General features: G+C 40.7%; 1 protein-coding gene and 1 pseudogene across 4 annotated transcripts; one reads left to right on the forward strand and one right to left on the reverse strand.

Moving 5' to 3' along the window:
* Window positions 1–23,590, reverse strand: ttc13 (tetratricopeptide repeat domain 13). 4 transcript variants are annotated; one of them, XM_071370114.1, is made up of 23 exons: window positions 23,410–23,590; window positions 22,621–22,715; window positions 22,392–22,467; window positions 22,223–22,293; window positions 21,911–21,976; window positions 21,549–21,641; window positions 21,082–21,198; window positions 20,877–20,987; window positions 20,682–20,764; window positions 20,394–20,535; window positions 14,298–14,472; window positions 14,012–14,168; window positions 13,693–13,823; window positions 13,265–13,397; window positions 13,001–13,093; window positions 12,782–12,865; window positions 12,623–12,707; window positions 12,255–12,364; window positions 5,246–5,381; window positions 2,418–2,497; window positions 2,163–2,241; window positions 1,963–2,042; window positions 1–1,872 (listed from the first exon to the last, which is right to left on the reverse strand). In XM_071370114.1, the coding sequence occupies exons 1-23, from the start codon at window positions 23,588–23,590 to the stop codon at window positions 1,758–1,760; spliced, it is 2,493 nt and encodes an 830-aa protein (XP_071226215.1). In that variant the 3' UTR covers window positions 1–1,757. The 4 variants fall into 4 exon arrangements, with proteins under 4 accessions (XP_071226215.1, XP_071226218.1, XP_071226217.1 ...); XM_071370117.1 differs by having other exon boundaries at window positions 12,255–12,361; window positions 12,623–12,692; window positions 23,410–23,589; XM_071370116.1 differs by having other exon boundaries at window positions 12,623–12,692; window positions 23,410–23,589.
* Window positions 23,589–25,104, forward strand: part of LOC139556302 (protein ARV1-like) — a 5,640-nt pseudogene continuing 4,124 nt past the window's right edge.

Here is a 25,104-nt window from a genome sequence, read left to right on the forward strand (position 1 = left end):
TCATTTGTCAACCAATTGTATTGACCATTGAACATACCAATTCCCTAAAATCTCCACAGATTTCTTTCCTTCAAGTTTAAACTTCAAGCTGGGACATATGCTTAAAAATCCACCTTAGCGCTTTAATAAACATAGCCAATTCACCCAGTGCAAAAAAAAAAGATTAAAACAAAACTCCCAGCCATTCAGCACTAACATTGATTTGGAAACATTATGATAAAACAGTTCTGACAAAAAATAAAATAGAGGTAAGCAGAGTACTTAAAATTGTTGTTGGTTATTTATTTTGATCCTCTGGAGCTCATTACGTAAGGACTCAGGCAGGCAATGCATAATTTATTCTGTCATTCACAAACTTCTTCAGGATCGGTGGGTCCCCTGCGGGACGTTGAGCTAACGTAGGCTAATGCGATTAGCATGAGGTTGTAAGTAACAAGAACATTTCCCAGGACATAGACATATCTGATATTGTCAGAAAGCTTAAATTCTTGTTAATCTAACTGCACTGTCCAATTTACAGTAGCTATTACAGTGAAAGAATACCATGCTATTGTTTGAGGAGTGTGTACAGTTTTGATCATGAAAAGTTATTAATAAACCAATTAGGCACATTTTGGCAGTCTTGATACAACATTTTTAACAGAAATGCAATGGTTCATTGGATCAATCTAAAACTTTGCACATACACTGCTGCCATCTAGTGGCCAAAACCTACATTGCAGCTGGGCTGGAATAATACATGATGGCCTTTCTCTTGCATTTCATATACAAAGAACGGTTGTTTTTTTATTTGTATTATCTTTTACCAGATCTATTGTGTTATATTCTCCTACATTCATTTCACATTTCCACAAACGTCAAAGTGTTTCCTTTCAAATGGTACCAAGAAAATGCATATCCTTGCTTCAGGGCCTGAGTTACAGGCAGTTAGATTTGGGTATGTCATTTCAGGCGAAAATTTAAGGGAAAAAAGGGTCAGATCCTGAAGAGGTTTTTAATTTTAAGGGTAAGTGGGGAACATACAAACTGAACACCAAAGCTTGTCCTCACATGAAGAGGTTCTTCAGAGCAGTTGAACAAACTCCCCTTAATGTATCCCTGAACATTTGTTCAAATGTTGTGTGTCAGTAAGACCATTATTTTTTCCTTCAAATGTTTTCAAATAATTTGATAAAGAGAGAACAGCAACAAGACAGAAACTGATGTCTCAAAATAAGACCAGAGGACTACTGTTGTGTGCTTTCCCCAAAACAAGTTTGACCTAATCTAAAACCAACCCTGCCTCATGCCCTTTATTGGTCAAGTTAAAAACAATTACTGAAAAAGGCAATGCCACAGAGTGACATTCTCCACAATTGCACCATCGACAAGACTAAATAAAAAGATTGCTTGACTTTTCTAAAATGTTCAAGTATCCCAAGTGGAATAGAATAGCCCTGAAGGAAAGTTTATATCTTAGAATCTCCTCCCCCACTTTCTCTGCTTACAGACAGTTTTAAAAAAGAAAATAGTTCGAATTTTAGAGCCAATCACAATCGAGATTACCTCCCATTCAAATCAATTATGCTTCTTCGCTTTTACATACTAGACCCTACTAGGGTTTTGCTGGTATTGCATACATATCTGAACAACATGTAGTTCCCATAAATCATGTTTAGACAGACGTTGTGCTTTGGGGGTTGAGCTTGGCCAGAGAGACTATGAGCAGAGAGAGTGGACAGGGAGAGTGGCCCTTGTTCTCATCAGGAGACGTGGTGTTAGGACTTCTTTGGACAGTGTGATGTCGAGTCCGTGTTGAGGACCTCTATCATGGTTCTAGTCGTCTGGAACGTTTCTGCTACCGATGGAAGACTCTGGTACCACAATGGTAAGCTGAGGTAAAAAAAAAGGTTATCAATACAATAATTGGCCAACTTATGATGCGATTAAAGTTGATAACAGTGGGCATGCCGAGCTACTCACCTCTTTAAATTCATCCAGTTTTTAGCTGTTTTACTAAAGCTGTCAGGACTGTGTGTTGTCATGGCTTCAAAATCAACCAACTGAAAAATAACAAGAAAAATACTTAAACCAGGCACATTGTTACAACATTGATACCACCACTGGGAAATGTAATGTATTAGAATGAAGTAGTGTAAAGTAGAGCAACACGCCACTATTACCTTCCCTTTTGGGATTCTGCCTATCACCTCCTTTCCACTGGCCATTAGTGCTCCCATGACAACAGAGTAAGCCACAACACTGAAAAGGGAAATGGAGACAACAAAACAAAAACAAAAATTGGGGAAATGGGACTGATTTCATAACTAAAAAACATTTCACAAAATGAAATCACAATTCAGAGAAGACCAACTGAAACACATGCCTTAACATGTATTGATGGTTATAGCAGAAAATATGATTTGGACAAAACTTACCTAGACCCTCTGGAGAGGGGCATAAGGTTACAGAAGTAGTAAACCAGGGAGAGGATTAAATTACACACTGCATCTGCATCCTAAAAGATAGAAACAAAAACAACACAATTCATACTACAGGGTCCACTTACAGAGGTAATATCATTACACAATGATGATGTGGCCATTGACACTTTGCTTCTTGAAAGTCCAATATCTTGAAAACTTGACCGCTGACTTGCAAAACATTTTGGGACTTTATCAACAGTGGAAATAGGGAGAAAAAAATAAAACTCAGAAAAAAAAAAGAAACTGTCAACTGCATATATTTTCAGCAAACTTAACATGTGTAAATATTTGTATGAACATAACAAGATTCAACTGAGACAAACTGAACAAGTTCCACAGACATGTGACTAACAAAAATTGAAAAATGTGTCCCTGAACAAAGGGGGGTAGGGGGTCAAAATCAAAAGTAAGTCAGTATCTGGTGTGGCAACCAGCTGCATTAAGTACTGTAGTGCATCTCCTCCTCATGAACCAGATTTGCCTAATCTTGCTGTGAGATGTTACCCCACTCTTCCACCAAGACATCTGCAAGTTCCCGGACATTTCTGGGGGGAATGGCCCTAGCCCTCACCCTCCGATCCAACAGGTCCCAGACGTGCTCAATGGGATTGAGTTCCAGGCTCTTCGCTGGCTATGGCAGAACACTGACGTTCCTGTCTTGCAGGAAATCGCGCACAGAACGGCTGGTGGCATTGTCATGCTGGAGGGTCATGTCAGGATGAGTCCGCAGGAAGGGTACCACATGAGGGAGGAGGATGTCTTCCCTGTAACGCACAGCGTTGAGATTGCCTGCAATGACAACAAGCTCAGTCCGATGATGCTGTGACACACCGCCCCAGACCATGACGGACCCTCCACCTCCAAATTGATCCCGCTCCAGAGTACAGGCCTCGGTGTAACGCTCATTCCTTCGACGGTGAACGCGAATTCGACCATCCCCCCGGGTGAGACAAAACCGCGACTCGTCAGTGAAGAGCACTTTTTGCCAGTCCTGTCTGGTCCAGCAACGGTGGGTTTGTGCCCATAGGCAACGTTATTGCCGGTGATGTCTGGTGAGGACCTGCCTTACAACAGACCTACAACCCTCAGTCCAGCCTCTCTCAGCCTATTGCGGACCGCCTGAGCACTGATGAAGGGATTATGCGTTCCTGGTGTAACTCAGGCAGTTGTTGTTGCCATCCTGTACCTGTCCTGCAGGTGTGATGTTCGGATGTACCGATCCTGTGCAGGTGTTGTTACACTTGGTCTGCCACTGCGAGGACGATCAGCTGTCCGTCCTGTCTCCCTGTAGCGCTGTCTTAGGACAGTGCAATTTATTGGGCTGGCCACATCTGCAGTCCTCATGCCTCCTTGCAAACATACCCTCGTAAAAAACTGACTATCCTACCGATCCTTGACTTCGGCGATGTCATTTACAAAATAGCCTCCAACACTCTACTCAGCAAATAGGAAGCAGTCTATCACAGTGCCATCCATTTTGTCACCAAAGCCCCATAAATTACTCACCATTGCGACCTGTATGCTCTCGTTGGCTGGCCCTCGCTTCATATTCATCGCCAAACCCACTGGCTCCAGGTCATCTATAAGTCTTTGCTAGGTAAAGCCCCACCATACTGGTCACCATAGCAGCACGCATAGTAGCACGCGCTCCAGCAGATATATTTCACTGGTCACCCCCAAAGTCAATTCCTATCGGCCACCTTTCCTTCCAGTTCTCTGCTGCCAATAACTGGAAGGAACTGCACAAATCACTGAAGTTGGAGACTCATATCTCCCTCACTAGCTTTAAGCACCAGCTGTCAAAGCAGCTCACAGATCACTGCACATAGCCTATCTTTAAATAGCCCATCCAACTACCTCATCCCCATACTGTTATCTATTTTATTTATTTTTCCTCCTTTGCACCCCAGTATCTCTACTTGTACACTCATCTTCTGCACATCTATCACTCCAGTGTTTAATTGCTATATTGTAATTATTTTGCCACTATGGTCTATTTATTGCCTTACATCCGTTATCCTACCTCATTTGCACACACTGTATATAGACTTTTTCTACTGTATGTTTGTTTATTCCATGTGTAACTCTGCTTTGCTTTATCTTTGCCAGGTCGCAGTTGTAAATGAGAACTTGTTCTCAACTAGCCTACCTGGTTAAATAAAGGTGAAAAACAATTATGCCTAAGGCACGTTCACGCAGATGAGCAGGGACCCTGGGCATCTTTCTTTTGGTGTTTTTCAGAGTCACTAGAAAGGCCTCTTTAGTGTCCTAAGTTTTCATAACTGTTACCTTAATTGCCTACCATCTGTAAGCTGTTAGTGTCTTAACGACCGTTCCACAGGTGCATGTTCATTAATTGTTTATGGTTCATTGAACAAGGATGGGAAAACAGTGTTTAAACCCTTTACAATGAAGATCTGTGAAGTTATTTGTATTTTTACGAATTATCTTTGAAAGACAGGGTCCTGAAAAAGGGACGTTTTTTTGTTGTTGCTGAGTTTATATATATGTTTTTGAGTGGATTTTCCCTTTAACAGGTTAGGTAGCCTCATATGAAACAAACTGCTCCACATTTTCAGTGGTAGAGAATACATCTATCAACACGACAATAGAAAATAGAAAAACATGTGCGTTATATCAGATAGGAAAGCAACAGTATGGATCAGATTGTTGAGATGGCATTTAAAAATCGCACAACTGGAAGCCAACACTGACAGTCAGAGAAAAGAAAACAGAGGGAATAGGGAAGAAGAAGAGAGGGGAAGAGAGAGAGAGTATACCCCAAGTTCAGTGGACAGCATGAGAGCCTTGCCTTTGGCAGTCAGGTCTTTGTAGATGGACTCAATCTCAGACTGGTACTGCTGAGTGCGCTCCTCTGTGGTCTGGGTCTCCACTGAGAACAGCATGTTCCCCACTCTAAGGTAACACAAATACACACCGTCTGAACAAACACCTTGGTCTCTATGGACATCAACTGTACATACATCAACATTCATCATGGGACAGATAACAAGGCACACTTTGGTGAAAGCTGTAGGGTTAGAGGTAGAATAACAAGCTGAATCATATTTCAAGCTTTGTATTTCAAGTTTTTTTCAGAAAGTCCGAACTGAATGACAAAGAATGCAATAGGTTCAAATGGGGGGTTGGCTGTTTCAATAGTGAACAAAAATATAAAAACGCAACACGAAAAGTGTCGGTCCCATGTTATGAGCTGAATTGAAAAAAAAAAGAAGACATTTTTCATCCAACAAAAAGCTTATTTCTCTCAAATTTTGTGCACAATTGTCACATCCCTGTTAGTGAGCATTTATCCTTTGCTAAAATAATCCATCCACATAACAGGTGTGGCAAATCAAGAAGTGGATTAAAACGGCATGATCATTACACAGGTGCACCTTGCACTGGGGACAATAAAAAGCCACTCTAAAATGTGAAGTTGTCACACAACACAATGCCACAGATGACTCAAGTTGAGGGAGCGTGCAATTGGCATGCTGACTGCATGAATGTCTACCAGAGCTGTTGCCAGGTAATTTAATGTTAATTTCTCTACCATAAGCCGCCTCCAATGTCATTTTAGATAATTCGGCAGTACGTCCAACCGGCCTCACAACCGCATAGCACGTGTAACCACGCCAGCCCAGGTCCTCCACATTCGGCTTCTTCACCTTCGAGATCGTCTGAGGCCAGCCACCCAGACAGCTGATGAAACTGTGGGTTTGCTGATGTCAACGATGTGAACAGAGTGCCCCACGGGGGCGGTGGGGTTATGGTATGGGCAGGCATAAGCTACAGCCAATGAGCACAATTGCATTTTAGCGATGGCAATTAGGATCTCATCACAGTTTTTCTGTGCATTCAGAGGCCCATTGTCGTGCCATTCATCAGCTGCCATCACCTCATGTTTCAGCTTGATAATGCACAGCTCCATGTCGCAAGGATCTGTACACAATTCCTGGAAGCTGAAAATATCCCAGTTCTTCCATGGTCCGCATACTTACCAGACATGTCAGGCATTGAGCATGTTTGGGATGCTCTGGATCGACGTGTACGATAGCGTGTTCTGGTTCCCGACAATATCCAGCAACTTCACACAGCCATTGAAGAGTAGTGAGAAAACATTCCACAGGCCACAATCAACTTCATGCAAATGAAATGTCACTCTGCATAAGGCAAATGGTGGTCACACCAGATACTGACTGGTTTTCTGATCTATGCCCCTACCTTTTCTTTAAGGTATCTGTGACCAACAGATGCATATCTGTATTCCCAGTCATGTGAAATCCATAGACTAGGGCCTAATGAATTTACTTCAATTGACTGATTTCCTTATATGAACTAAGTCAATAAAATCTTTAAAATTGTTGCATGTGTTTATACAGTATTTTTGTTCAGTGCATTTCATTTCTCAGATGCAACCATTCATTTTAACTAATATTTCACACTTGAGGATATCCATACAGTATGTCACACTGCAGTTCTTGCTTCTGAGTAAATCCACTTTTTGACAACATCCCTTTTGATTTAAACAAAACTTCCCATACATATTTGCCCATGGAAGAAGTGGTCAGAAAATCACTTTTTGGACCTGAATGACAAAACATTCAGGAGATACAAGGTGCTCAAAATTGACCCATTTTGTATTCCCCACCATACCATGAGACATCCATGTCTTCATCACTGAAAAGGATAAACGATTGAGTTTGATATACAGTGCCTTCGGAAAGTATTCAGACCCCTTGACTTTTTTTTGTTAAGTTAGACACTTATTCTAAAACATTTTAAATATTTTTTCTCAGCAATCTACACACAATACCCCATAACAACAACCGGTTTAGACATTTTTGCTAATTTATTCTAAATAAAAAACTGAAATACCTTATTTACATAAGTATTCAGACCCTTTGCTATGAGACTCGAAATTGAGCTCAGGTGCATCCTGTTTCCATTGATCATCCTTGAGATGTTTCTACAAATTGATTGGAGTCCACTTGTGGTAAATTCAACTGATTGGACATGATTTGGAAAGGCACACACCTGTCTATATAAGGTCCCACAGTTGACAGTGCATGTCAGAGCAATAACTAAGCCATGAAGTCGAAGGAATTGCCCACACCTAGATTCCTCCTAGAGCTGGCCGCATGGCCAAACTGAGCAAATCGGTGGAGAAGGGCCTTGGTCAGGGAGGTGACCAAGAACTCGATGGTCACTCTGACAGAGCTCTATAGTTCCTCTGTGTTGATGGGAGAACCTTCCAGAAGGTCAACCATCTCTGCAGCACTCGACCAAAAGCAGGCCTTTATGGTAGAGTGGCCAGACGGAAGCCACTCCTCAGTAAAAGGCACATGACAGCCCGCTTCGAGTTTGCTAAGAGGCACCTAAAGACTCACAGACCATGAGAAACAAGATTCTCTGGTCTGATGAAACCAAGCTTGAACCTTTTGGCCTGAAAGCAAAGCGTCACGTCTGGAGTAAACCTGGCACCATCCCTACGGTGAAGCATGGTGATGGCAGCATCATGCTGTGGGCATGTTTTTCAGCGGCAGGGACTGGGAGACTAGTTAGGACTGAGGCAAAGATGAGTGAAGCAAAGTAAAGAGAGATCCTTGATGAAAACCTGCTCCAGAGCGCTCAGAACTTGAAAGGATCTGCATAGAAAAATGGGAGAATCTCCCCAAATATAGGTGTGCAAAGCTTCATACCCAAGACTCAATGCTGTAATCACTGCCATAGGTGCTTCAACATAGTACTGAGTAAAGGGTCTGAATACTTATGTAAATGTAATATTGTTTTTTGATACATTTGCAAAAATGTCTAAAAAACAATTTTTATTATGTCATTATGGGGCATTGTGTGTAGAGGGGAAAAAAACAATATAATACATTTTTGAATAAGGCTGTAACGTAACAAAATGTGGAAAAAGTCAAGGGGTCTGAATAATTTCCAAAGGCACTGTAATTTAAAAGCTTACAGTGTTGTCAATCTAATGTATATTATATACACACACACATATACATACATTTTTAAACCTTTAACGTAAATTATCTAAAAATGTGTAAACTCCAATTTGTTTCATAGTAGAATATGTTGTAGCTTAGACCCCATTTCATCAGTTTTTTTGTGTTGTGCCTGCCATCAATTGAGACACCACGTCAGTGGCGACCCATCATTCAGGGCAGGTCAGGTAGAGCCCAACCTGTTTTGAGCCCTACCTGTTTAGCATGTTATTTTGGCATTAGTTTGTCACACATATCAGTTTGCAAACAATGTATAAACAAATGTATTGAGTGAATAATGTCGCATACACACATGGTCTCTTTCGGTAGATGAGGCAGCGTAGGTGTTGGTAATCAACTCTAGTTGAGCTGTGATTGGCTCAGTGTTCTGTCACTCATAATCTACATGGAGAGCTAGGCAGTTCAAGCCCCCTTGGGTACTGCCATAGATTTACATTAGAAGAGGTCAAGGTCATTGGTCACAGATAAATGACATCAAATAACGTTACATCTAGCGTAGCTTTGATTGGACTGATGATGTCAACATCATACTAAAAATCTTAGCTAGCAAACTAGACAAGCAATCATCATCAGGAATCACAGACAAACTACTGGCAAATCCTTTTCAATCCTTGTCATATGAAGAGAAATTATAGATCAAATATACTGATGATCATCGGCCATTGGACATAAACATTACACAACCAGTCGGAAATCACAAATTCAACAATGAGTGGTTTGGAAGGCATCAGTGGCTAACTGCAAGCGTTGCGATCACTATTTTGCTTCCCCTGCCTGCTATTCGGTGGAGAGGGTGTGTGGTCCAAGTAAGTGGAAAAAGTCAAGGGGTCGGAATACTTTCCGAAAGCACTGTATACTATAGCTAAGAAAGTAACACTAAGTGTATGTTGCATAGTAAGTTGTTAGTAGCCCATGTGCCTCACCCTAATAATTTGGTCCCTTTCCCCTTAAGAACTTAGCCTACTGTTCTGACTTGGTGGTGCACATGTACCTATAGCCTGTTTCTTTTTGTCGTCATCATCGAATATCGTGAGAGCTTTCATTGTCTGCTTATATGCCACCTTTATTTATCATACGGTTATGACTTGGTGAGCAGGGAGAATACTGTAAGAACGCCCCATGTTCTAAATTCTGTAACTGTACATTTCAAAAGTGCTGAACAAATAGTTATATTGACTACCTCCATCTTAGCTTGCTCATTAATGTCTTAATCGAAATTACAGCTTGCCTCTTATCCACTCATCGTTCCCTTGTGCCATAGTTTGTGCATCTCAATTGTTATAGGCCTATTGCTTATATAGGTCTATCTTTTAGGCAATGTTGGATTGATATAATTGTTTTGCATACTTTGTGTATTATAATTAGCTCATGTGTTTTTCTTGACGAGGAGGAGATACTATATAAATGTTGTTGGGTCTGTAACCATGTTTTCCAGTGACAGTCTCTTCCCATTCAAATATTTGTTTTCAACAAAAAGTTTAGTAATAGACCCATGTAATTTCAGTTGATATTGTGAGGGTTGTTTTGTTTAGCATTGCACTGTCTGTGCATCTGTATAATGTCTATAAAAGTGGAACCTCATGACCACATAGGCCTAATAAAATACTTCAAATGGTAGGCTAATTGAGTCTCTCTCGCTCTCTGTGTGGTGACTTAAAGAAGAGTAAAGTTAAGGTCTCAACATGCAACTTGCTGAATTTATCCGAACTAACATCTGAATTTCAGTGTCCATTTTGAAAGTGCTGAACGAATAGGCCTACCTCGTCGCAGCTTGTTTGCTTGCACTTGTTTATACTTAGATCTAAGCGTTAATGATAAAAATAAACATTATGAATTTACTTTACATAAATGTAATGTTTGTCTATGGTTCAAAAAGTCCAAACTCATTCGTTATTATTCGTTATTATTGAAGGACAATGCGTTATTATTGAAGGACAATGCGGTTCTTATCAAATTACACAAATCCACAAGGAGTCAGTAGTAACCACATTTGTTTAACCTCTACTGGCTTAATATGCGATATTTGACTAGAATGGCGTTGTAAACAGCCAACTTTCCGGGACATAGACATGTCTTATATCGTCAGAAAGCTTAAATGATTGTTAATCTATTTGCAGTGTCCAATTTACAGTAGCTATTACAGCGGAAAAAAATACCATGCTATTGTTTGAGGGTAGTGCACAACAACAAAGCAACTTATCAAGGCAACTGGTTTGATACATTCACCTCTGACAGTAAATAATGCACTTACATTCAGTAATCTTCCTCAGATTGACATCCTGGGGTCCCACGGATAAGATGTAGCCTAGTTTTTTAAATATCCTAACACGATCCATGTTCTATACAGCGTTTCGCATGAATTCCGACTCTTTCAACAAACCAATTTATGAAATCTAAAAAAAAAAAAATTGGCTAAACCTTGTCTAACCCAGTCAAGTTCAGTTTCTGTGCAATCCTCAGACACTCTAGAAGTCAACCAAACCTTGTTTCATCATTCTACATTACATATTGGCTACACAACACATCAATTAGCCCATCAAGGTCAGCCATCATTATGCACCAATGAGACGGATGGTGTTCACTTAATTGACACTGTCTTGGTCCGATGACCACCTATCGTTTTAAAACATAGCTAGCTAGATAGCCAATGAGCTGGGCTTTCCATGAGTATGTGATCGCCCTTTGTAGGACAAACGGCCATTACGCTAGAGATGTGCGTAAAACGATTTATTCTCAATTGAAAAATCAGCACGATGCAGGGAAGTTTACTTTACGCAGCGCTTCGCTTTCTTCTACAAAATGTACTCAAAACTGAAAAAGTACAACATGGCTACTAAGAGTGGAAAAGCTACACCTTAGAGGCTGCTGCCCTATATACAGACATGGAATCACTGGCCACTTTAATAATGGAACACTAGTCACTTTAATAATGTTTACATACTGCTTTACTCATTTCATATGTATATACTGTATTCTATTCTACTGTATTTAGTCAATGCCACTTCGACATTGCTCGTCCTAATATTTATATATTTCTTAATTCCATTATTTTACTTTTAGATTTGTGTATTGTTGTGAACTGTTAGATACTACTGCACTGTTGGAGCTAGGAACACAAGCATTTCACTACACCCGCAATAACATCTCCAATAAAATTTGATTCAATTTTTATGGTGGGGTATGCAAAATGGGTCAACTGAGCTTTATCTCTTGAATGTTTTGGCATTCAGACCCCAAAAAGTAACTTTCTGAGCAAATATGTATGGAAGGTTTTGTTCAAATCAAAACGGGTGCTGTCAAAAAGTGATTTTTTTACTCCTCTGGCAGTTTCTCAGTGTTTTTGTTCTGTACCACCAAACGGACTGGTTGTCTGGTTCTTTCCCTTCAAGGGGCACTTGGAAAAGTTACATTTTATTTCCCTGTTCAACATAGTGTTATACAAGGAAAGGATGAGGTGTTCTAGTATGTACATAAATTGAATGCAACTTCAACAAACAGATCTAGAACATTTGCTAGAAGTTCCCTAACAGAAACCCCTGAGCGCTGAATTCGAATGAACAAGAATATACAATGCATTGAAGTATTTAACTGCTTTCAACTGAGCTGACATAATAAACCGTGATGTTTTTCCACATTAAATGATTTTCAGTTATGAGAAAATGTGTCTCAAATTTCTGTATGATTGGAAAAGCTTAGGCAAACCACTGATGGAAATTATAATGTCAAGAGAGGAGTTTGTTATTAATTTATTAGAACGAAATAAACTGACCTGTCTCCTGTTATGGTGATCGTGAAACCATCATATTCTTTCCCGGGATCTTTTAGACTGGGCACCTTGGAGTTCACTGTGAAGCCATCCCTTGTTTTACTGTTAAACTGCTTCAGGATAAAAATGAAAAGACAGTTGTGAAACTCATGTCAAGTTGATATCTCAATTTGGATGTTTTTGCAATAGACCTTTTAGCACATTATATCGTATCTAGCACACACCACTTAGTAGTTCCTAGGACCTATATGCTATGTCCATGAATATATCAGGCCTCAGAGCTATGCCCCCTGGGTCCAGAATCTGAAAACACTATATCATACTATTTCGAGGAGTCAATATTTTCTTATCTGGTGGTTGTTCCTTATTACCTTCATTATGGGGAGAAGGTCTTCCACCTTGTCCACATTTTCCAGTGCTTGTCTGACTTCCAGTAGGCCTCTTGGGTTGTATGCCCTGAGGACAATGCATAAGTAAGCCAAGATATTTCTCCAATAGAACGCTATCTGTATTTTCTTTAAAAGACCCACCCGTGGTAAACCAATATTCGATCTTTGATGAAGTTGAGTATTTTCTCAAAATACGCCAAGTATCTTATGTTGATGATCTGTCCTCTGTAAGGCAAAAAACAGGAAAACCACATTATCAAAAAGGATTTCTAAAAATACAACTTGACTCTACAGTTTGTTATGTGTTAGATTTACACAGTGACTATCTTTGAGATGATATGTCGTTTTCCTTTAGGTTACCTGATGAGGTTGATATGGTTATTGAACCCTCGGCTGAGACTTCTGGCAGGCATCTGGTCCAGCCAAAGAACAGGCTGGTCTGGATCAGCGATCCTTCACAGGGACAGACCAACAGAATGACTTGACATGAAACATGTATCAACCCTCACAGACTGACAATAAAGAAACTGCAGACAGGGTATTGATCGATACTACAGATGTGCATTGTTGTAATAACGTTATTGTATAGTAACTTTCTCAAACAGTCTCACACCCAAACCTCACCTCCTCCATTTGACAGCTATATCGAACATGTCTCTCCACTGCATCTGCCTGGTTTTGCCATTGACTCGCACCTTTGAGTTGCTCCAGGTGCGCTGCATAGCCTGCATGACCTCTAGTGTCGCCAGACCCATAGCTTTCGAAATGAAACACAGAACATGTTAAATTTCAGAACTTTGAAATATACTGTTATGGAGCTACCGGATTTAAGACATAGGATGGGATCAGAGAATACGTATTCCAGAAAGAAAAGAATAATAATAAAAAAAGAAACTTTCATACCAGCATGCATAGTTTTTTTTCAACAGGTTCAGGGCTGATACTAGTACATTAAAGTTATAGAGTTACTTAATCTGATTTCAGCCGAGAAGGTACACAAGAGGACAACAGATTTTAGTATGAATTCTAATGTGTCTAGGTGACTCACCCACCTCTGTGTATTCTGCGATTTGGAAGAAATCCTGGAGTATTGTATTGCATAAGGGCACCAAGGTGATCAGCTGTGCAAATGAGCTTCTGAACTTCAGTGTTGTAGCTTTCAAAGTTCTGAGGTAGAACATCCCTACAATGACAAGGCATGAAACAAGATCAGTTACAAATGGGTTGAATAGCACAAACACTCAGTAGGTCCATGTCAACTACAGTAAATGAGCCTACTCCATAACCTATCAGTTAGCCTATACTGCAATGCTGGCAGAAGATATTGAACTGTGTTCAGTCAGTAGCAGGTGTATATCCCTTAGAACTCACTTAATATGAGGCTGCAGTCCTGGCTGCTCCTCATAGTCTTCTATAAGAAAAGGGAGGTTTTTTGCCCAGTGGTTTTTGAAGTTTCCTGGAAGATCCTGATCAACATTGTATTCTGCCACAGGTATGTCAAGATGTGAGTGCAAGTAGCGAGAGTATTCTGTGGGGGGGGGGGGGGTTGACATGAGAGATTCAAACCATCAATCTCCAGAGACAAGAAACAATCAAAGATAAAACATTCAGCTTCAGGTTGAAATGTTAGTTGAGAGGTCACGAATGCTGCACTCACCTCTGAGGTATTTCACTTTGAGATACTCCGAGCTTGCTTTCTGGCCCAGCAGAGGGTCGTTCAACATGACTTTCGTCTGAGCCTTGATGCCTTCATAGAACTGCCCCATAGCCACGTGGCTCAGACCCTTCATGTACTGACATACCTCGTTGTAGGGCTCCAGCTGTAGACATCTCTGCAAAACACAATTCAACATGAAGGTGTTGCACATCAAGTCCAATGACGCCAATAGGTGTAATAACTAAAAAAGGGAGGGAACCTCAAATTCACACATACATAATTCTGACTCAAAGTGGATATTACTGCAGATCGCTGATGACTGCGTGAACGGCCTGCGGGTGACGGCTCTAGACTGATTAATCATGACTCCACCAAACCACATTCTCCACAGGTAGTGTGGGAAGCACATGACACGGTCCTGTAAGCTGATGTGTTTTATTTAACTAGGCAAGTCAGTTAAGAACAAATTCTTATTTACAACGACGGTCTATCCCGGCCAAACCCGGACCAATTGTGCGCCGCCATATGGGACTCCCAATCACGGCCGGATGTAATGCAGCCTGTATTCGAACCAGGTACTGCAGTGACGCCTCATTACACACACACACACACACACACAGTTGAAGTCGGAAGTTTACGTACGCTTAGGTTGGAGTCATTAAAAGGCCTACCTTCAAACTCAGTGCCTCTTTGCTTGACATCATGGGAAAATCAAAAGAAATCAGCCAAGACAGAAAAAGAATTGTAGACCTCCACAAGTCTGGTTCATCCTTGGGTGCAATTTCCAAACGCCTGAAGGTACCACGTTCATCTGTACAAACAATAGTACGCAAGTATAAACACCATGGGACCACGCAGCCATCATACCGCTCAGGAAGGAGACGTGTTCTGTCTCCTAGAGGTGAACGTACTTTGGTTCGAAAAGTGCAAATCAATCCCAGAACAGCAAAGGACCTTGTGAAGATGCTGGAGGAAACAGGTACAAAAGTATCTACATCCACTGTAAAAGGAGTCCTATATCGACATAACCTGAAAGACCGCTCAGCAAAGAAGAAGCCACTGCTCCAAAACCGCCATAAAAAAGTCAGACTACGTTTTGCAACTGCACATGGGGACAAAGATTGTACTTTTTGGAGAAATGTCCTCTGGTTTGATGAGACAAAAATAGAACTGTTTGGCCATAATGACCATCGTTATGTTTGGAGGAAAAAGGGAGAGGCTTGCAAGCCGAAGAACACCATCCCAACCGTGAAGCACGGGGGTGGCAGCATCATGTTGTGGGGGTGCTTTGCTGCAGGAGGGACTGGTGCACTTCACAAAATAGATGGCATCATGAGGATGGAAAATTACGTAGATATATTGAAGCAGCATCTCTAGACATCAGTCAGGAAGTTAAAGCTTGGTCGCAAATGGGTCTTCCAAATGGACAATGAACCCAAGCAGACTTCCAAAGTTGTGGCAAAATGGTTTAAGGACAACAAAGTCAAGGTATTGGAGTAGCCATCACAAAGCCCTGACCTCAATCGTATAGACATTTTGTGGGCAGAACTCAAAAAGCGTGTGCGAGCAAGGAGGCCTACAAACCTGACTCAGTTACACCAGCTCTGTGGAGGAATGGGCCAAAATTCACCCAACTTATTGTGGGAAGCTTGTGGAAGGCTACCCGAAACGTTTGACCCAAGTTAAACAATTTAAAGACAATGCTACCAAGTACTAATTGAGTGTATGTAATCTTCTGATCCACTGGGAATGTAATGAAAGAAATAAAAGCTGAAATAAATAATTCTCTCTACTATTATTCTGACATTTCACATTCTTAAAATAAAGTGGTGATCCTAACTGACCTAAGACAGGGAATTTTTACTTCGATTAAATGTCAGGAATTGTGAAAAACTGAGTTTAAATATATTTGGCTAAGGTGTATGTAAACTTCCGACTTCAACTGTATACACACACACACACACACATATATATTTTTACTATTTTCTACATTGTAGAATAATAGTGAAGACATCAAAACTATGAAATGACACATACGGAATCATGTATGTAATCACATCACCAAAAAAAGTATTAAACAAATAAAAGTATTCTTCAAAATAGCCACTTTGCCTTGATGACAGCTTTGCACACTCTTGGCATTCTCTCAACCAGCTTCACCTGGAATGCTTTTCCAAATGTCTTGAAGTGTTCCCACATATACTGAGCACTTGTTGGTTGCTTTTCCATCACTCTGCTGTCCAACACACCCCAAACCATCTCAATTGGGTTGAGGTCGGGTGATTGTGGAGGCCAGATACTCTGATGCAGCACTCCATCACTCTCCTTGGTAAAATAGCTCTTACACAGCCTGGAGGTGTGTTGGGTCATTGTCCTGTTGAAAAACAAATTATAGTTCCACTAAGCGCAAACCAGATGGGATGGCGTATTGCTGCAGAATGCTGTGGTAGCCATGCTGATTAAGTGTGCCTTGAATTCTAAATAAATCACAGGCACCAGCAAAGCACCCCCACACCATAACACCTCCTCCTCTATGCTTCACGGTAGGAACTACACATGCGGAGATCATCCGTTCACGCGTCTCACAAAGACACGGCAGTTGGAACCAAAAATCAAAAATTTGGACTCCAGACCAAAGGACAGATTTCCACCGGTCTAATGTCCATTGCTCGTGTTTCTTTGCCCAAGCAAGTCTCTTCTTCTTAATGGTGTCCTTTAGCAGTTGTTTCTTTGCAGTAATTCGACCATGAAGGCCTGATTCACACAGTCTCCTCTGAACAGTTGATGTTGAGATGTGTGCTACTTGAACTCTGTGAGGCATTTATTTGGGCTGCAATTTCTGAGGCTGGTAACTATAATTAACTTATCCTCTGCAGCAGAGGTAACTCTGGGTCTTCCATTCCTGTGGCGGTCCTCATGAGAGCCAGTTTCATCATAGCGCTTGATGGTTTTTGCGACTACACTTGAAGAAACATTCAAAGTTCTTGAAATGTTCTGTATTGGCTGACCTTCATGTCTAAAAGTAATGATGGACTGTCGGTTCTCTTTGCTTATTTGAGTTCTTGCCATAATATGGACCTGGTCTTTTACCAAATAGGGCTATCTTCTGTATACCACCCCTACCTTGTCACAACACAACTGATTGACTCACATGCATTAAGAAGGAAAGAAATTCCACAAATTAATTTTTAAGAAGGCACAACTGTTAATTTAAATGCATTACAGGTGACTATCTCATGAAGCTGGTTGAAAGAATGCCAAGAGTGTGCAAAGCTGTCATCAAGGCAAAGGGTGGCTACTTTGAAGAATCTAAAATATATTTTAATTTCTTTAACACTTTTTTGGTTACTACATGATTCCATATGTGTCATTTCATAGTTTTGATGTTTTCACTATTATTCTACAAATGTAGAAAATAGTAAAAATAAAGAAAAACCTGTGAATGAGTTGGCGTTCTACATTTTTTGACCGGTAGTGTATACATTTTTGTCATTTAGCAGACACTCTTATCCAGAGCAACTTACAGGAGCAATTAGAGTTAATAATAATATTAATTTGGTGGTTGCCTATATTGGTCCTGCGTACTATACGCATGTGTGAAATGGAAATGTGTTTTTTGCATATCCCAAATCCCCAAGACACCCTCGGAGAGTGGGGTCACAGCCAGGGTCAGCCATTATAAAAAGGGTGAATTAAGGTTAAGTACCTTGCTCAAGGGCATATCGGCAGATTTTTCACCTAGTCAGCTCGGGATTCAAACCAGCGACCTTTCGGTAACTGGCCCAACACTCCTATCCGCTAGGCTACCTGCCATCCTGATAGTAGCCGTCAAAGTAATGCCACATCAATGCATGAGGCCTACGGAGTCACCACAGAGGGGCTGCCGATGGGACAGTAGGCAAATAGGCCATCATGGAGACAGATAAGGGATATGGAAGGTGATGACAGTCAGAGTGTGGCCTACATAACACACATCTGTGCTCAGGGGCACGGCACTGCTGCTCGTTAGCCTGCGTTTCCATCAACCGCCTGAAGCCACAGTGACAACAAACCATCAGGAGAATCACTTGCAGTGTTAATTTCGTCAACAAAGATATTCGGCAAGCACCTATCTTTCAGTGGCAATTGACGAGATGATAACTGACTAGAATAGACCCAGAAGACTATAACTAAACGAAAATGATTTTTCGTTTCAGTTGACGAACACTCTCTGACTAAAACCTTACTCGTAAGTGGACTGGACAAGAGTTTTTGGAGAGATTGAACCATTCTCCAATCTGGCAGCAACACATCATTGATGCAAACATCATTGATGCAAATAAGGCACACGCCATGGCGACTCTCCCGGTGTATGGCACAAGCTCCCGGTAAAAAAAGGGGCAACGTTTGTAGCCACTTTACTTATCGTGTCGATTCAAACAAGAGCGAATGCAACGTTTCCATGGGAGAAGAAAGCGTTTGCACCCGCAATTAAAAGGGGAAAAACACTACCAACCTCAAGAGACATCTGAAAGAGCATCATCTCAATATATACGCTCAGGTAATAACAGATTGATAATGCTAGCTATTTAGACCACTACTTATGACAGAACTTAGCTACAGTAGGGTAGCAGGCTACAACTGCAAAGTTTTTTTAGGACATAAAAATTGCTGTTCGATTAATACATCACCAGTGGTGGAAAAAGTACCCAATTTTAAAAAGTAAAAACACCTTAAAAGAAAATTACGTAAAAGTGAGTCACCCAGTAAAATAATACTTCAGTAAAAGTCTAAAAGTATTTGGTTTTAAATGTACTTCAGTAACAAAAGTAAAAGTATAAATCATTAAAAAATCTTTATATTAAGCAAACGACACCATTATCTTGTTTTTTATTTTATTTACGGATAGCCCCTCAGAGATCATTTACAAACGAAGCATTTGTGTTAAGTGAGTCTGCCAGATCAAAGGCAGTAGGAGATGACATGGGATGTTCTCTTGATAAGTGCGTGAATTAGACAATTATCCTGTCCTGCTAAGCATCCAAATTGTAACGAGTACTTTTGGGTATCAAGAAAATGTAAGGAGTAAAAATTACATTATTTTCTTTAGGAATGTAGTGGAGTAAAAGTAAAAGTTGAGAAAAATATAAAGTACAGATACCCCAAAAAACTACTTAAGTAGTACTTTCAAGTATTTTTACATAAGTGCTTTACACCACTGTACATGACAACTAGTAGTGTGTTTTGAGTTTTCACTTCCTCGTGTGGTGAATTAGCCCCAAAATAAATTAGCCTATGATATTAGTAGACATAAAGATGTAGGCAAATTCATCTCTATTGAACCACAAAATTCAGAATATTGTGGAGCCCTATTTTAACAGTAAAATATAACAATGCCTAATTGTCAACCCACAATTCATGACAATTACTGGATTAGGTTGCACATCAAAATATCTTGAATCATGCATTCCTGCTTGGACATGTTAGATGAAACAACTTTGTTATTGAATAGCCTACCATCTCAGTAGTCTATTACACCGTCTAAAGCACTGTGAATGACTTTATAAGGTGATTAATAATTTGTTCCATTGTGTGATGCCACAGGAAAAAATTGGTGCGACCAAGTCAACTGAAAGAGTTAGGGGCACCAGTGCCACCAGAGGAAAATGCTAATCTGGAGCCCTGTCAAGAGATGTGATTTTTAATCTGCTGCCGAGTAATGTGTTCTGCTGCCAATTCGGCTGTTGGAAAGAGAATCATGCGATAGGATGTTATGCCAAAAAATATGTTGGTAGGACAAGGCTATGTTTGTGCACATGGAAGTCAGTGATTTATGTATACTATAGGTTAATGAGGCAATAAAAATGTGATGTAACTAAAATGTGACTAAAAATGAAAGGGCATTTAGTTGACTAAAATGGCCCACTGTCTTCGTCATTTTGACAATAACTAGACTAAATAATTATTCAAATTACAAAAATGTGACTAAATCTTTATAATATTTTTGTCAAAATGACTAAGACTAAACTACATAAAAACAATTTTTAGTTATCACTTGTAATGTGTGGTCGACTGATTGTGTCAGGAGAAAGAAGCTGTGTGTTACACGGCCATTACCTTGAAGTTGCCGATGGCCTCCTGGAGGCTGCCGTGGTGGTATAGCATCATGCCTCTCAGCTGCAGAGACTGGATGTGGTTCTGGTTGAGCATCAGGGCTTTCTGGAAGCTCTCCATGGCTGCCTCAAAGTCCCCCAGCTCCCTACAGACACACAAAAGGGATCAATTACTGCACTGGCCCATGAGTACTAAGGCCCTGAGTTTTTCCTGACTAGGAAGAACTCAGGGCCCTAACTTTGAGGCACATTGGTTGAAACCAAAGCAGGTCATAGAGCATCCCCACTGTACCTGTAAGCCTGTCCGAGACTTTTGTACGCATCTATGAAGTCAGATTTTAATTTCAGGGCCTCCTTGAATGTTTCAATGGCTTCCTGGATCGGAGACAAAACTGTATCGTAAATGTGCAGGGATATAACCAAAAACGGGTTATACTGGCAGTACTCAAAGTTGAGCAACTATGGTTTTCTACAAAAATGTCTATACCTTGAGCATTCCTCTGTGGAAGAAGGTTAGACCTCTGTATAGCATGGCAATGGGCTGGTTTTTCTTCAGATCCAAAGACTGTTGAAAATCCTCCATAGCTGCCACATAATCCTATTTAGAGAAGAAAAAAGCCTATAAAACCCACTGTGTGAACTGAACTCTCTATCAACACTCATCAGAAACTTTAATACATTGCCAGTCTGACCTCGGAAATGAAGAGCAGAGTTCCTCTGTGTCTGTAGAGGCGGGCGGAGGGCTGGAGCTGGATGGCTTTGGAAAGATCACTCAGAGCCTCACTGATCCTTCCAAGAGGAGAAAGAATCTGCAAGCACATTATACAAGTAAAACTTGAAAATCAGAGGCGAATATACTTTCCCTTCATTTTACTTGTGTGGGGGAGTCCAATGGTCTAGTAACTAGGCTACGTCAAGGCATACCGTTAATACAACAGTGGTTGTCTCCTGTGCAAGATTTTTTTAATGCTTGCTTGAGCGAATACCACCGCCCTCACTCATTTGTAACAATTTTGCATGTGGTGACATAGAAACCTGCTCCATTCAAAGAGACATACAATTCAAGCATGATAGTGAACCCCCAAAAAAGCCAATACCCTAACACAAGGTCTAACACAAAAAGAGGGTTAACCCATAACAGGCTTAGCATTATCCTCACCTCTGCCCGCTGTTCGTACACCTCAGGACGGTTGGGCTCCAGAGTGATGACTCGGCTAAACTCGAACAGCGCCAAGTCTGCATTCTTGATGTCCTTCCATAGAAGAAAAGAAACAGTGTCACCTCCATTGGGCACACTAGGACAAAAAATCACCACTCAGCCTTTATCAAATCACATCCACTGATACGCACACATGCTAACTGCTGAGTAGGGTCCCCAGTGGGGGCACTCTCATAATCAAAAGGCTGAGCAGATTTTATTTTTATTTATGATGAGTCACAATGCAAACATTGGCTAACTGAATAGAACTTCTAGTATCAATATTCTGTGAACTCCAGTATCATGCTAATGTGATCACTTACCTGCAGACTCTTTTTCCCGTATGCTATCCCTCTCCCGTAGATGGCGCTGACCACCTCTGGATCCCCCTACACCAGAGCACAACAAACACTGATAAGAAATGTGTCCTTTATTGCAAATGCAAACCACACAACATATTCAAAGCAAGGAGAAAGAGAAAAGGTAATGTAATGTAAATGAAGTCTGTGTCTCTCTACTATTCATATATTTGACTAAACAAAAGAACATGCATTATTCAAACTGTCAAGTAAGCCAGACCAAGACATATATACAGATGTGTGTTGTAATTCATGCATCTATGAATGTTAACCAACCTGTAGTAACAAGGAGAAGTGTTTGATGGCTTCATCGTAGAGTCCATTGCCAATAAGAACATATCCTATAGCTGCAATGAAAAGAAAATGAGAGTCAAGCAAAAAGGCATTGATAGCAGAAATGTATAGCATGCACTCCACATACCAAACTCTTACAAGATTAACTCACCAAGCTCCTCATTTGTGTTGTGGTTGTCCACTGCAAACGGGAATCTTTTCTGCTCTATGAACAACTTGGCTTGGCTCTGATTGAAAGAAGATAAGATCATTGTAGTTAGCTACACATTCAGTCTCCACTGTGAAAACAAAAGTGTCATATTCCACTACAATGATGAGTCAGTCAAACAAAAATTACAAGGCAAAAGCATTGAGATCTTATTGAATTATGTGCATTTCACCAGGATTTTCTCTGCGTTGAGAGAGAAGACAGACTCGCATGGCGGGTTGCTTCCTTCCTCACAGTCTGGGCTATCCAACTGTAGAATGGAGGACTCTGTGGGGAAATATATAGCATCAGACACAACACAGCAACCCGACTGCTGCCAACTTGGTCATTATGGGGATAGATAAGGATCACAAACATGTGCAGGCTTCTTACCTGATCTGCAATGAAGGGACTGGTCACATCAAATACTAATATTTGATTGTTGAATGATTCATAAAAGCCTTAACTACAAGCTTTGTGATTGTTCAGTGGGAAAGTAATTCATATTTCATTCATTATCCTAGATCTTTTGATTCAGTCACAGTTTACAATGTAAATAGATTTTATTTGAATACATTGATTGCACATTCCAATACAGAACCTGTGCAAGCAAAACAAGCGCGAGCTTTGAGTTGCGCTCTGGGTTACGTTCACGCGCAGGAAAGACGCGCAGCATGTACTAGCTGACATTGTGTATAAAAATGTATTTAGGTGAAGACATCATAACACTGTATTATTGGGGGAACTGAGGACCTTGTCGAAGTATTATTAGTACTATTAAATCTTGACATATCAGTTGAGGAGCCTCTGATTCTACCCTGACCTTTACCATCAAACCCTAACCTCTACGAGAGAGCGGGTAATATCCATCGCTTGCTAGCTAGGACAGTAGCCAACCTCCTGTCAACGGGTGCGGAAAAAGAGAGCTTTTGCTAGCTAGCTACATTTACACAGCGAGTTACGAGGACGTGGCAAAACTTACCGCAATCACTTGCGTATTCCTCCCACTCTGACGGAGAGCTGCAACCATGTTTATGCAGTTCGCTATTAAAAAAAGTAAGTGTAGAGAAGTATTCAGTGGAAAATATAACACGGAATAAATACAGAAATGAGAGGACTACCACAACAACACCCCGGCCAGCAGGTGCCATGTTGTGTTTCATGTGAGATGAGGAGCGCGGGAGCATTGGTAATGTAGTTCCCGGGTACCTACGCCCCCTTTTGACCCAAACCGCTAGCCAAACTGCAAACGACTACATTTCCCGACCATTCATGCATAAATCTAGGAAGTCAGATTCCTCAAGCTGGTTGCTTATCGTTGCCAAGTTGCCAACATAAAACAGAATGGCAAATGGGTTCTTTAGATGTTTTGAATGCAATAAGGACGCGCACGAGCTTCGCAAAGATTACAGTAATGGGATCTTGAAGATAATAATATGTGTGAGTTAACTAGCTGGCCCATATTCATTAACTGGTTTAGATATTACCTAACTGATGCTAGGCTAGCTAGAAATGAAGGGAGCTCTCACTGCCAGTGGTGTAGTTAGCTGGGGTTTTGTGTTTCTATTCAAGTTATTAGCTGACATTTCTTGTTAGAGGTTGGCACTCTAACCTTATAACAGATAAAACAGTAAGCTGTCTATCTAGTTTAGCCATAGAAGCTAGAGAAATGCTTGGTGTGGAGTGCCTGTTTAATCCCTTTCATACACAGACCAAAATCCCACTAATTTACCATGCCTGCATTTTTATAACAGCCATTTCGTATATCTGAAAGGGGTAGGGGGTAAAAAACGTGGAAAAATAAATGCCACCAAAAGACCTCGACATGATTCCTGGATAGACCATGTAACCAAAATACAGGTGCCGGGTCTGTGTGAATGGTTCTCTGCTTTTTTGCAGGTAAATTCATTGACACTTCCATTGTTTAACACCTCCCAAATTTGAACTGCAAACAGCCCCCATGGTTTAACAACACCCCTACCAATTTGCCAGGTACCCACTGATATGTAAAAGGATTATACCTGCAATTGAATGGTAAATAAGGGACTGTTTGAATGGGGGTCATATAAACATTGCCTTATATTTTTTTTACAGGTAACATACCACATCTTCTGTCTGATATGGGTAAATGTCTCTACTTCTTTCAGGAATCCTTCCAAAGGCCTGTGGACAAGTACATTGTATATGATCAGTCATTATTCTGATTGGTGCCATTTTATGCTAAACTCAAGCCTTCACACACATTCTGTTCAACATTACATTGAACGTAAGTACAGTAAGACACTCAAATAACGATTCACCAGAGTCAGATTACAGTGCATGCTTTCGAAAATTGAGGAGACTTGATGCACGTTGCGTTGCATTTTCATTTTCTCTGCAGAGAGACACAAGACATGATGGTATGTCTTATTGATGGTTTCCTCTACAGATTCACTAGAAGCTGTGTGTGTTTTGCCTGCTGTGTGAGTCCTACCTGAGGTGGTCACAAATTCAGGGATCTGAACAGAACAATGGCCCTGCAGACATCATTAGATACACCAACGAATGGGAATGTTTAGGATGGCAGCTCTTGGTGTATTGCTCATGGGAAAAGCACATTATTACTATAACAACTCATGCACTCATCAACAAACATGCATATGACAATGTTAATATCAATGTTATAACAATGTTTCCA

This window comes from Salvelinus alpinus, chromosome 27 (genome assembly GCF_045679555.1).
Source record: "Salvelinus alpinus chromosome 27, SLU_Salpinus.1, whole genome shotgun sequence".
Lineage (NCBI taxonomy): Eukaryota > Metazoa > Chordata > Actinopteri > Salmoniformes > Salmonidae > Salvelinus > Salvelinus alpinus.

What these genes read in the sequence shown, in the direction of transcription:
- ttc13 (XM_071370114.1), bottom strand. Translation starts at nt 23,590, where the DNA reads ATGAAACACAACATGGCACCTGCTGGCCGGGGTGTTGTTGTGGTAGTC. An exon ending in TGTACGAACAGCGGGCAGAG is followed by an intron (nt 21,199 to 21,548) that starts GTGAGGATAATG and finishes ATGTGCTTGCAG; the next exon opens with ATTCTTTCTCCTCTTGGAAG. An exon ending in ACCTTCTCCCCATAATGAAG is followed by an intron (nt 12,365 to 12,622) that starts GTAATAAGGAAC and finishes TTTATCCTGAAG; the next exon opens with CAGTTTAACAGTAAAACAAG.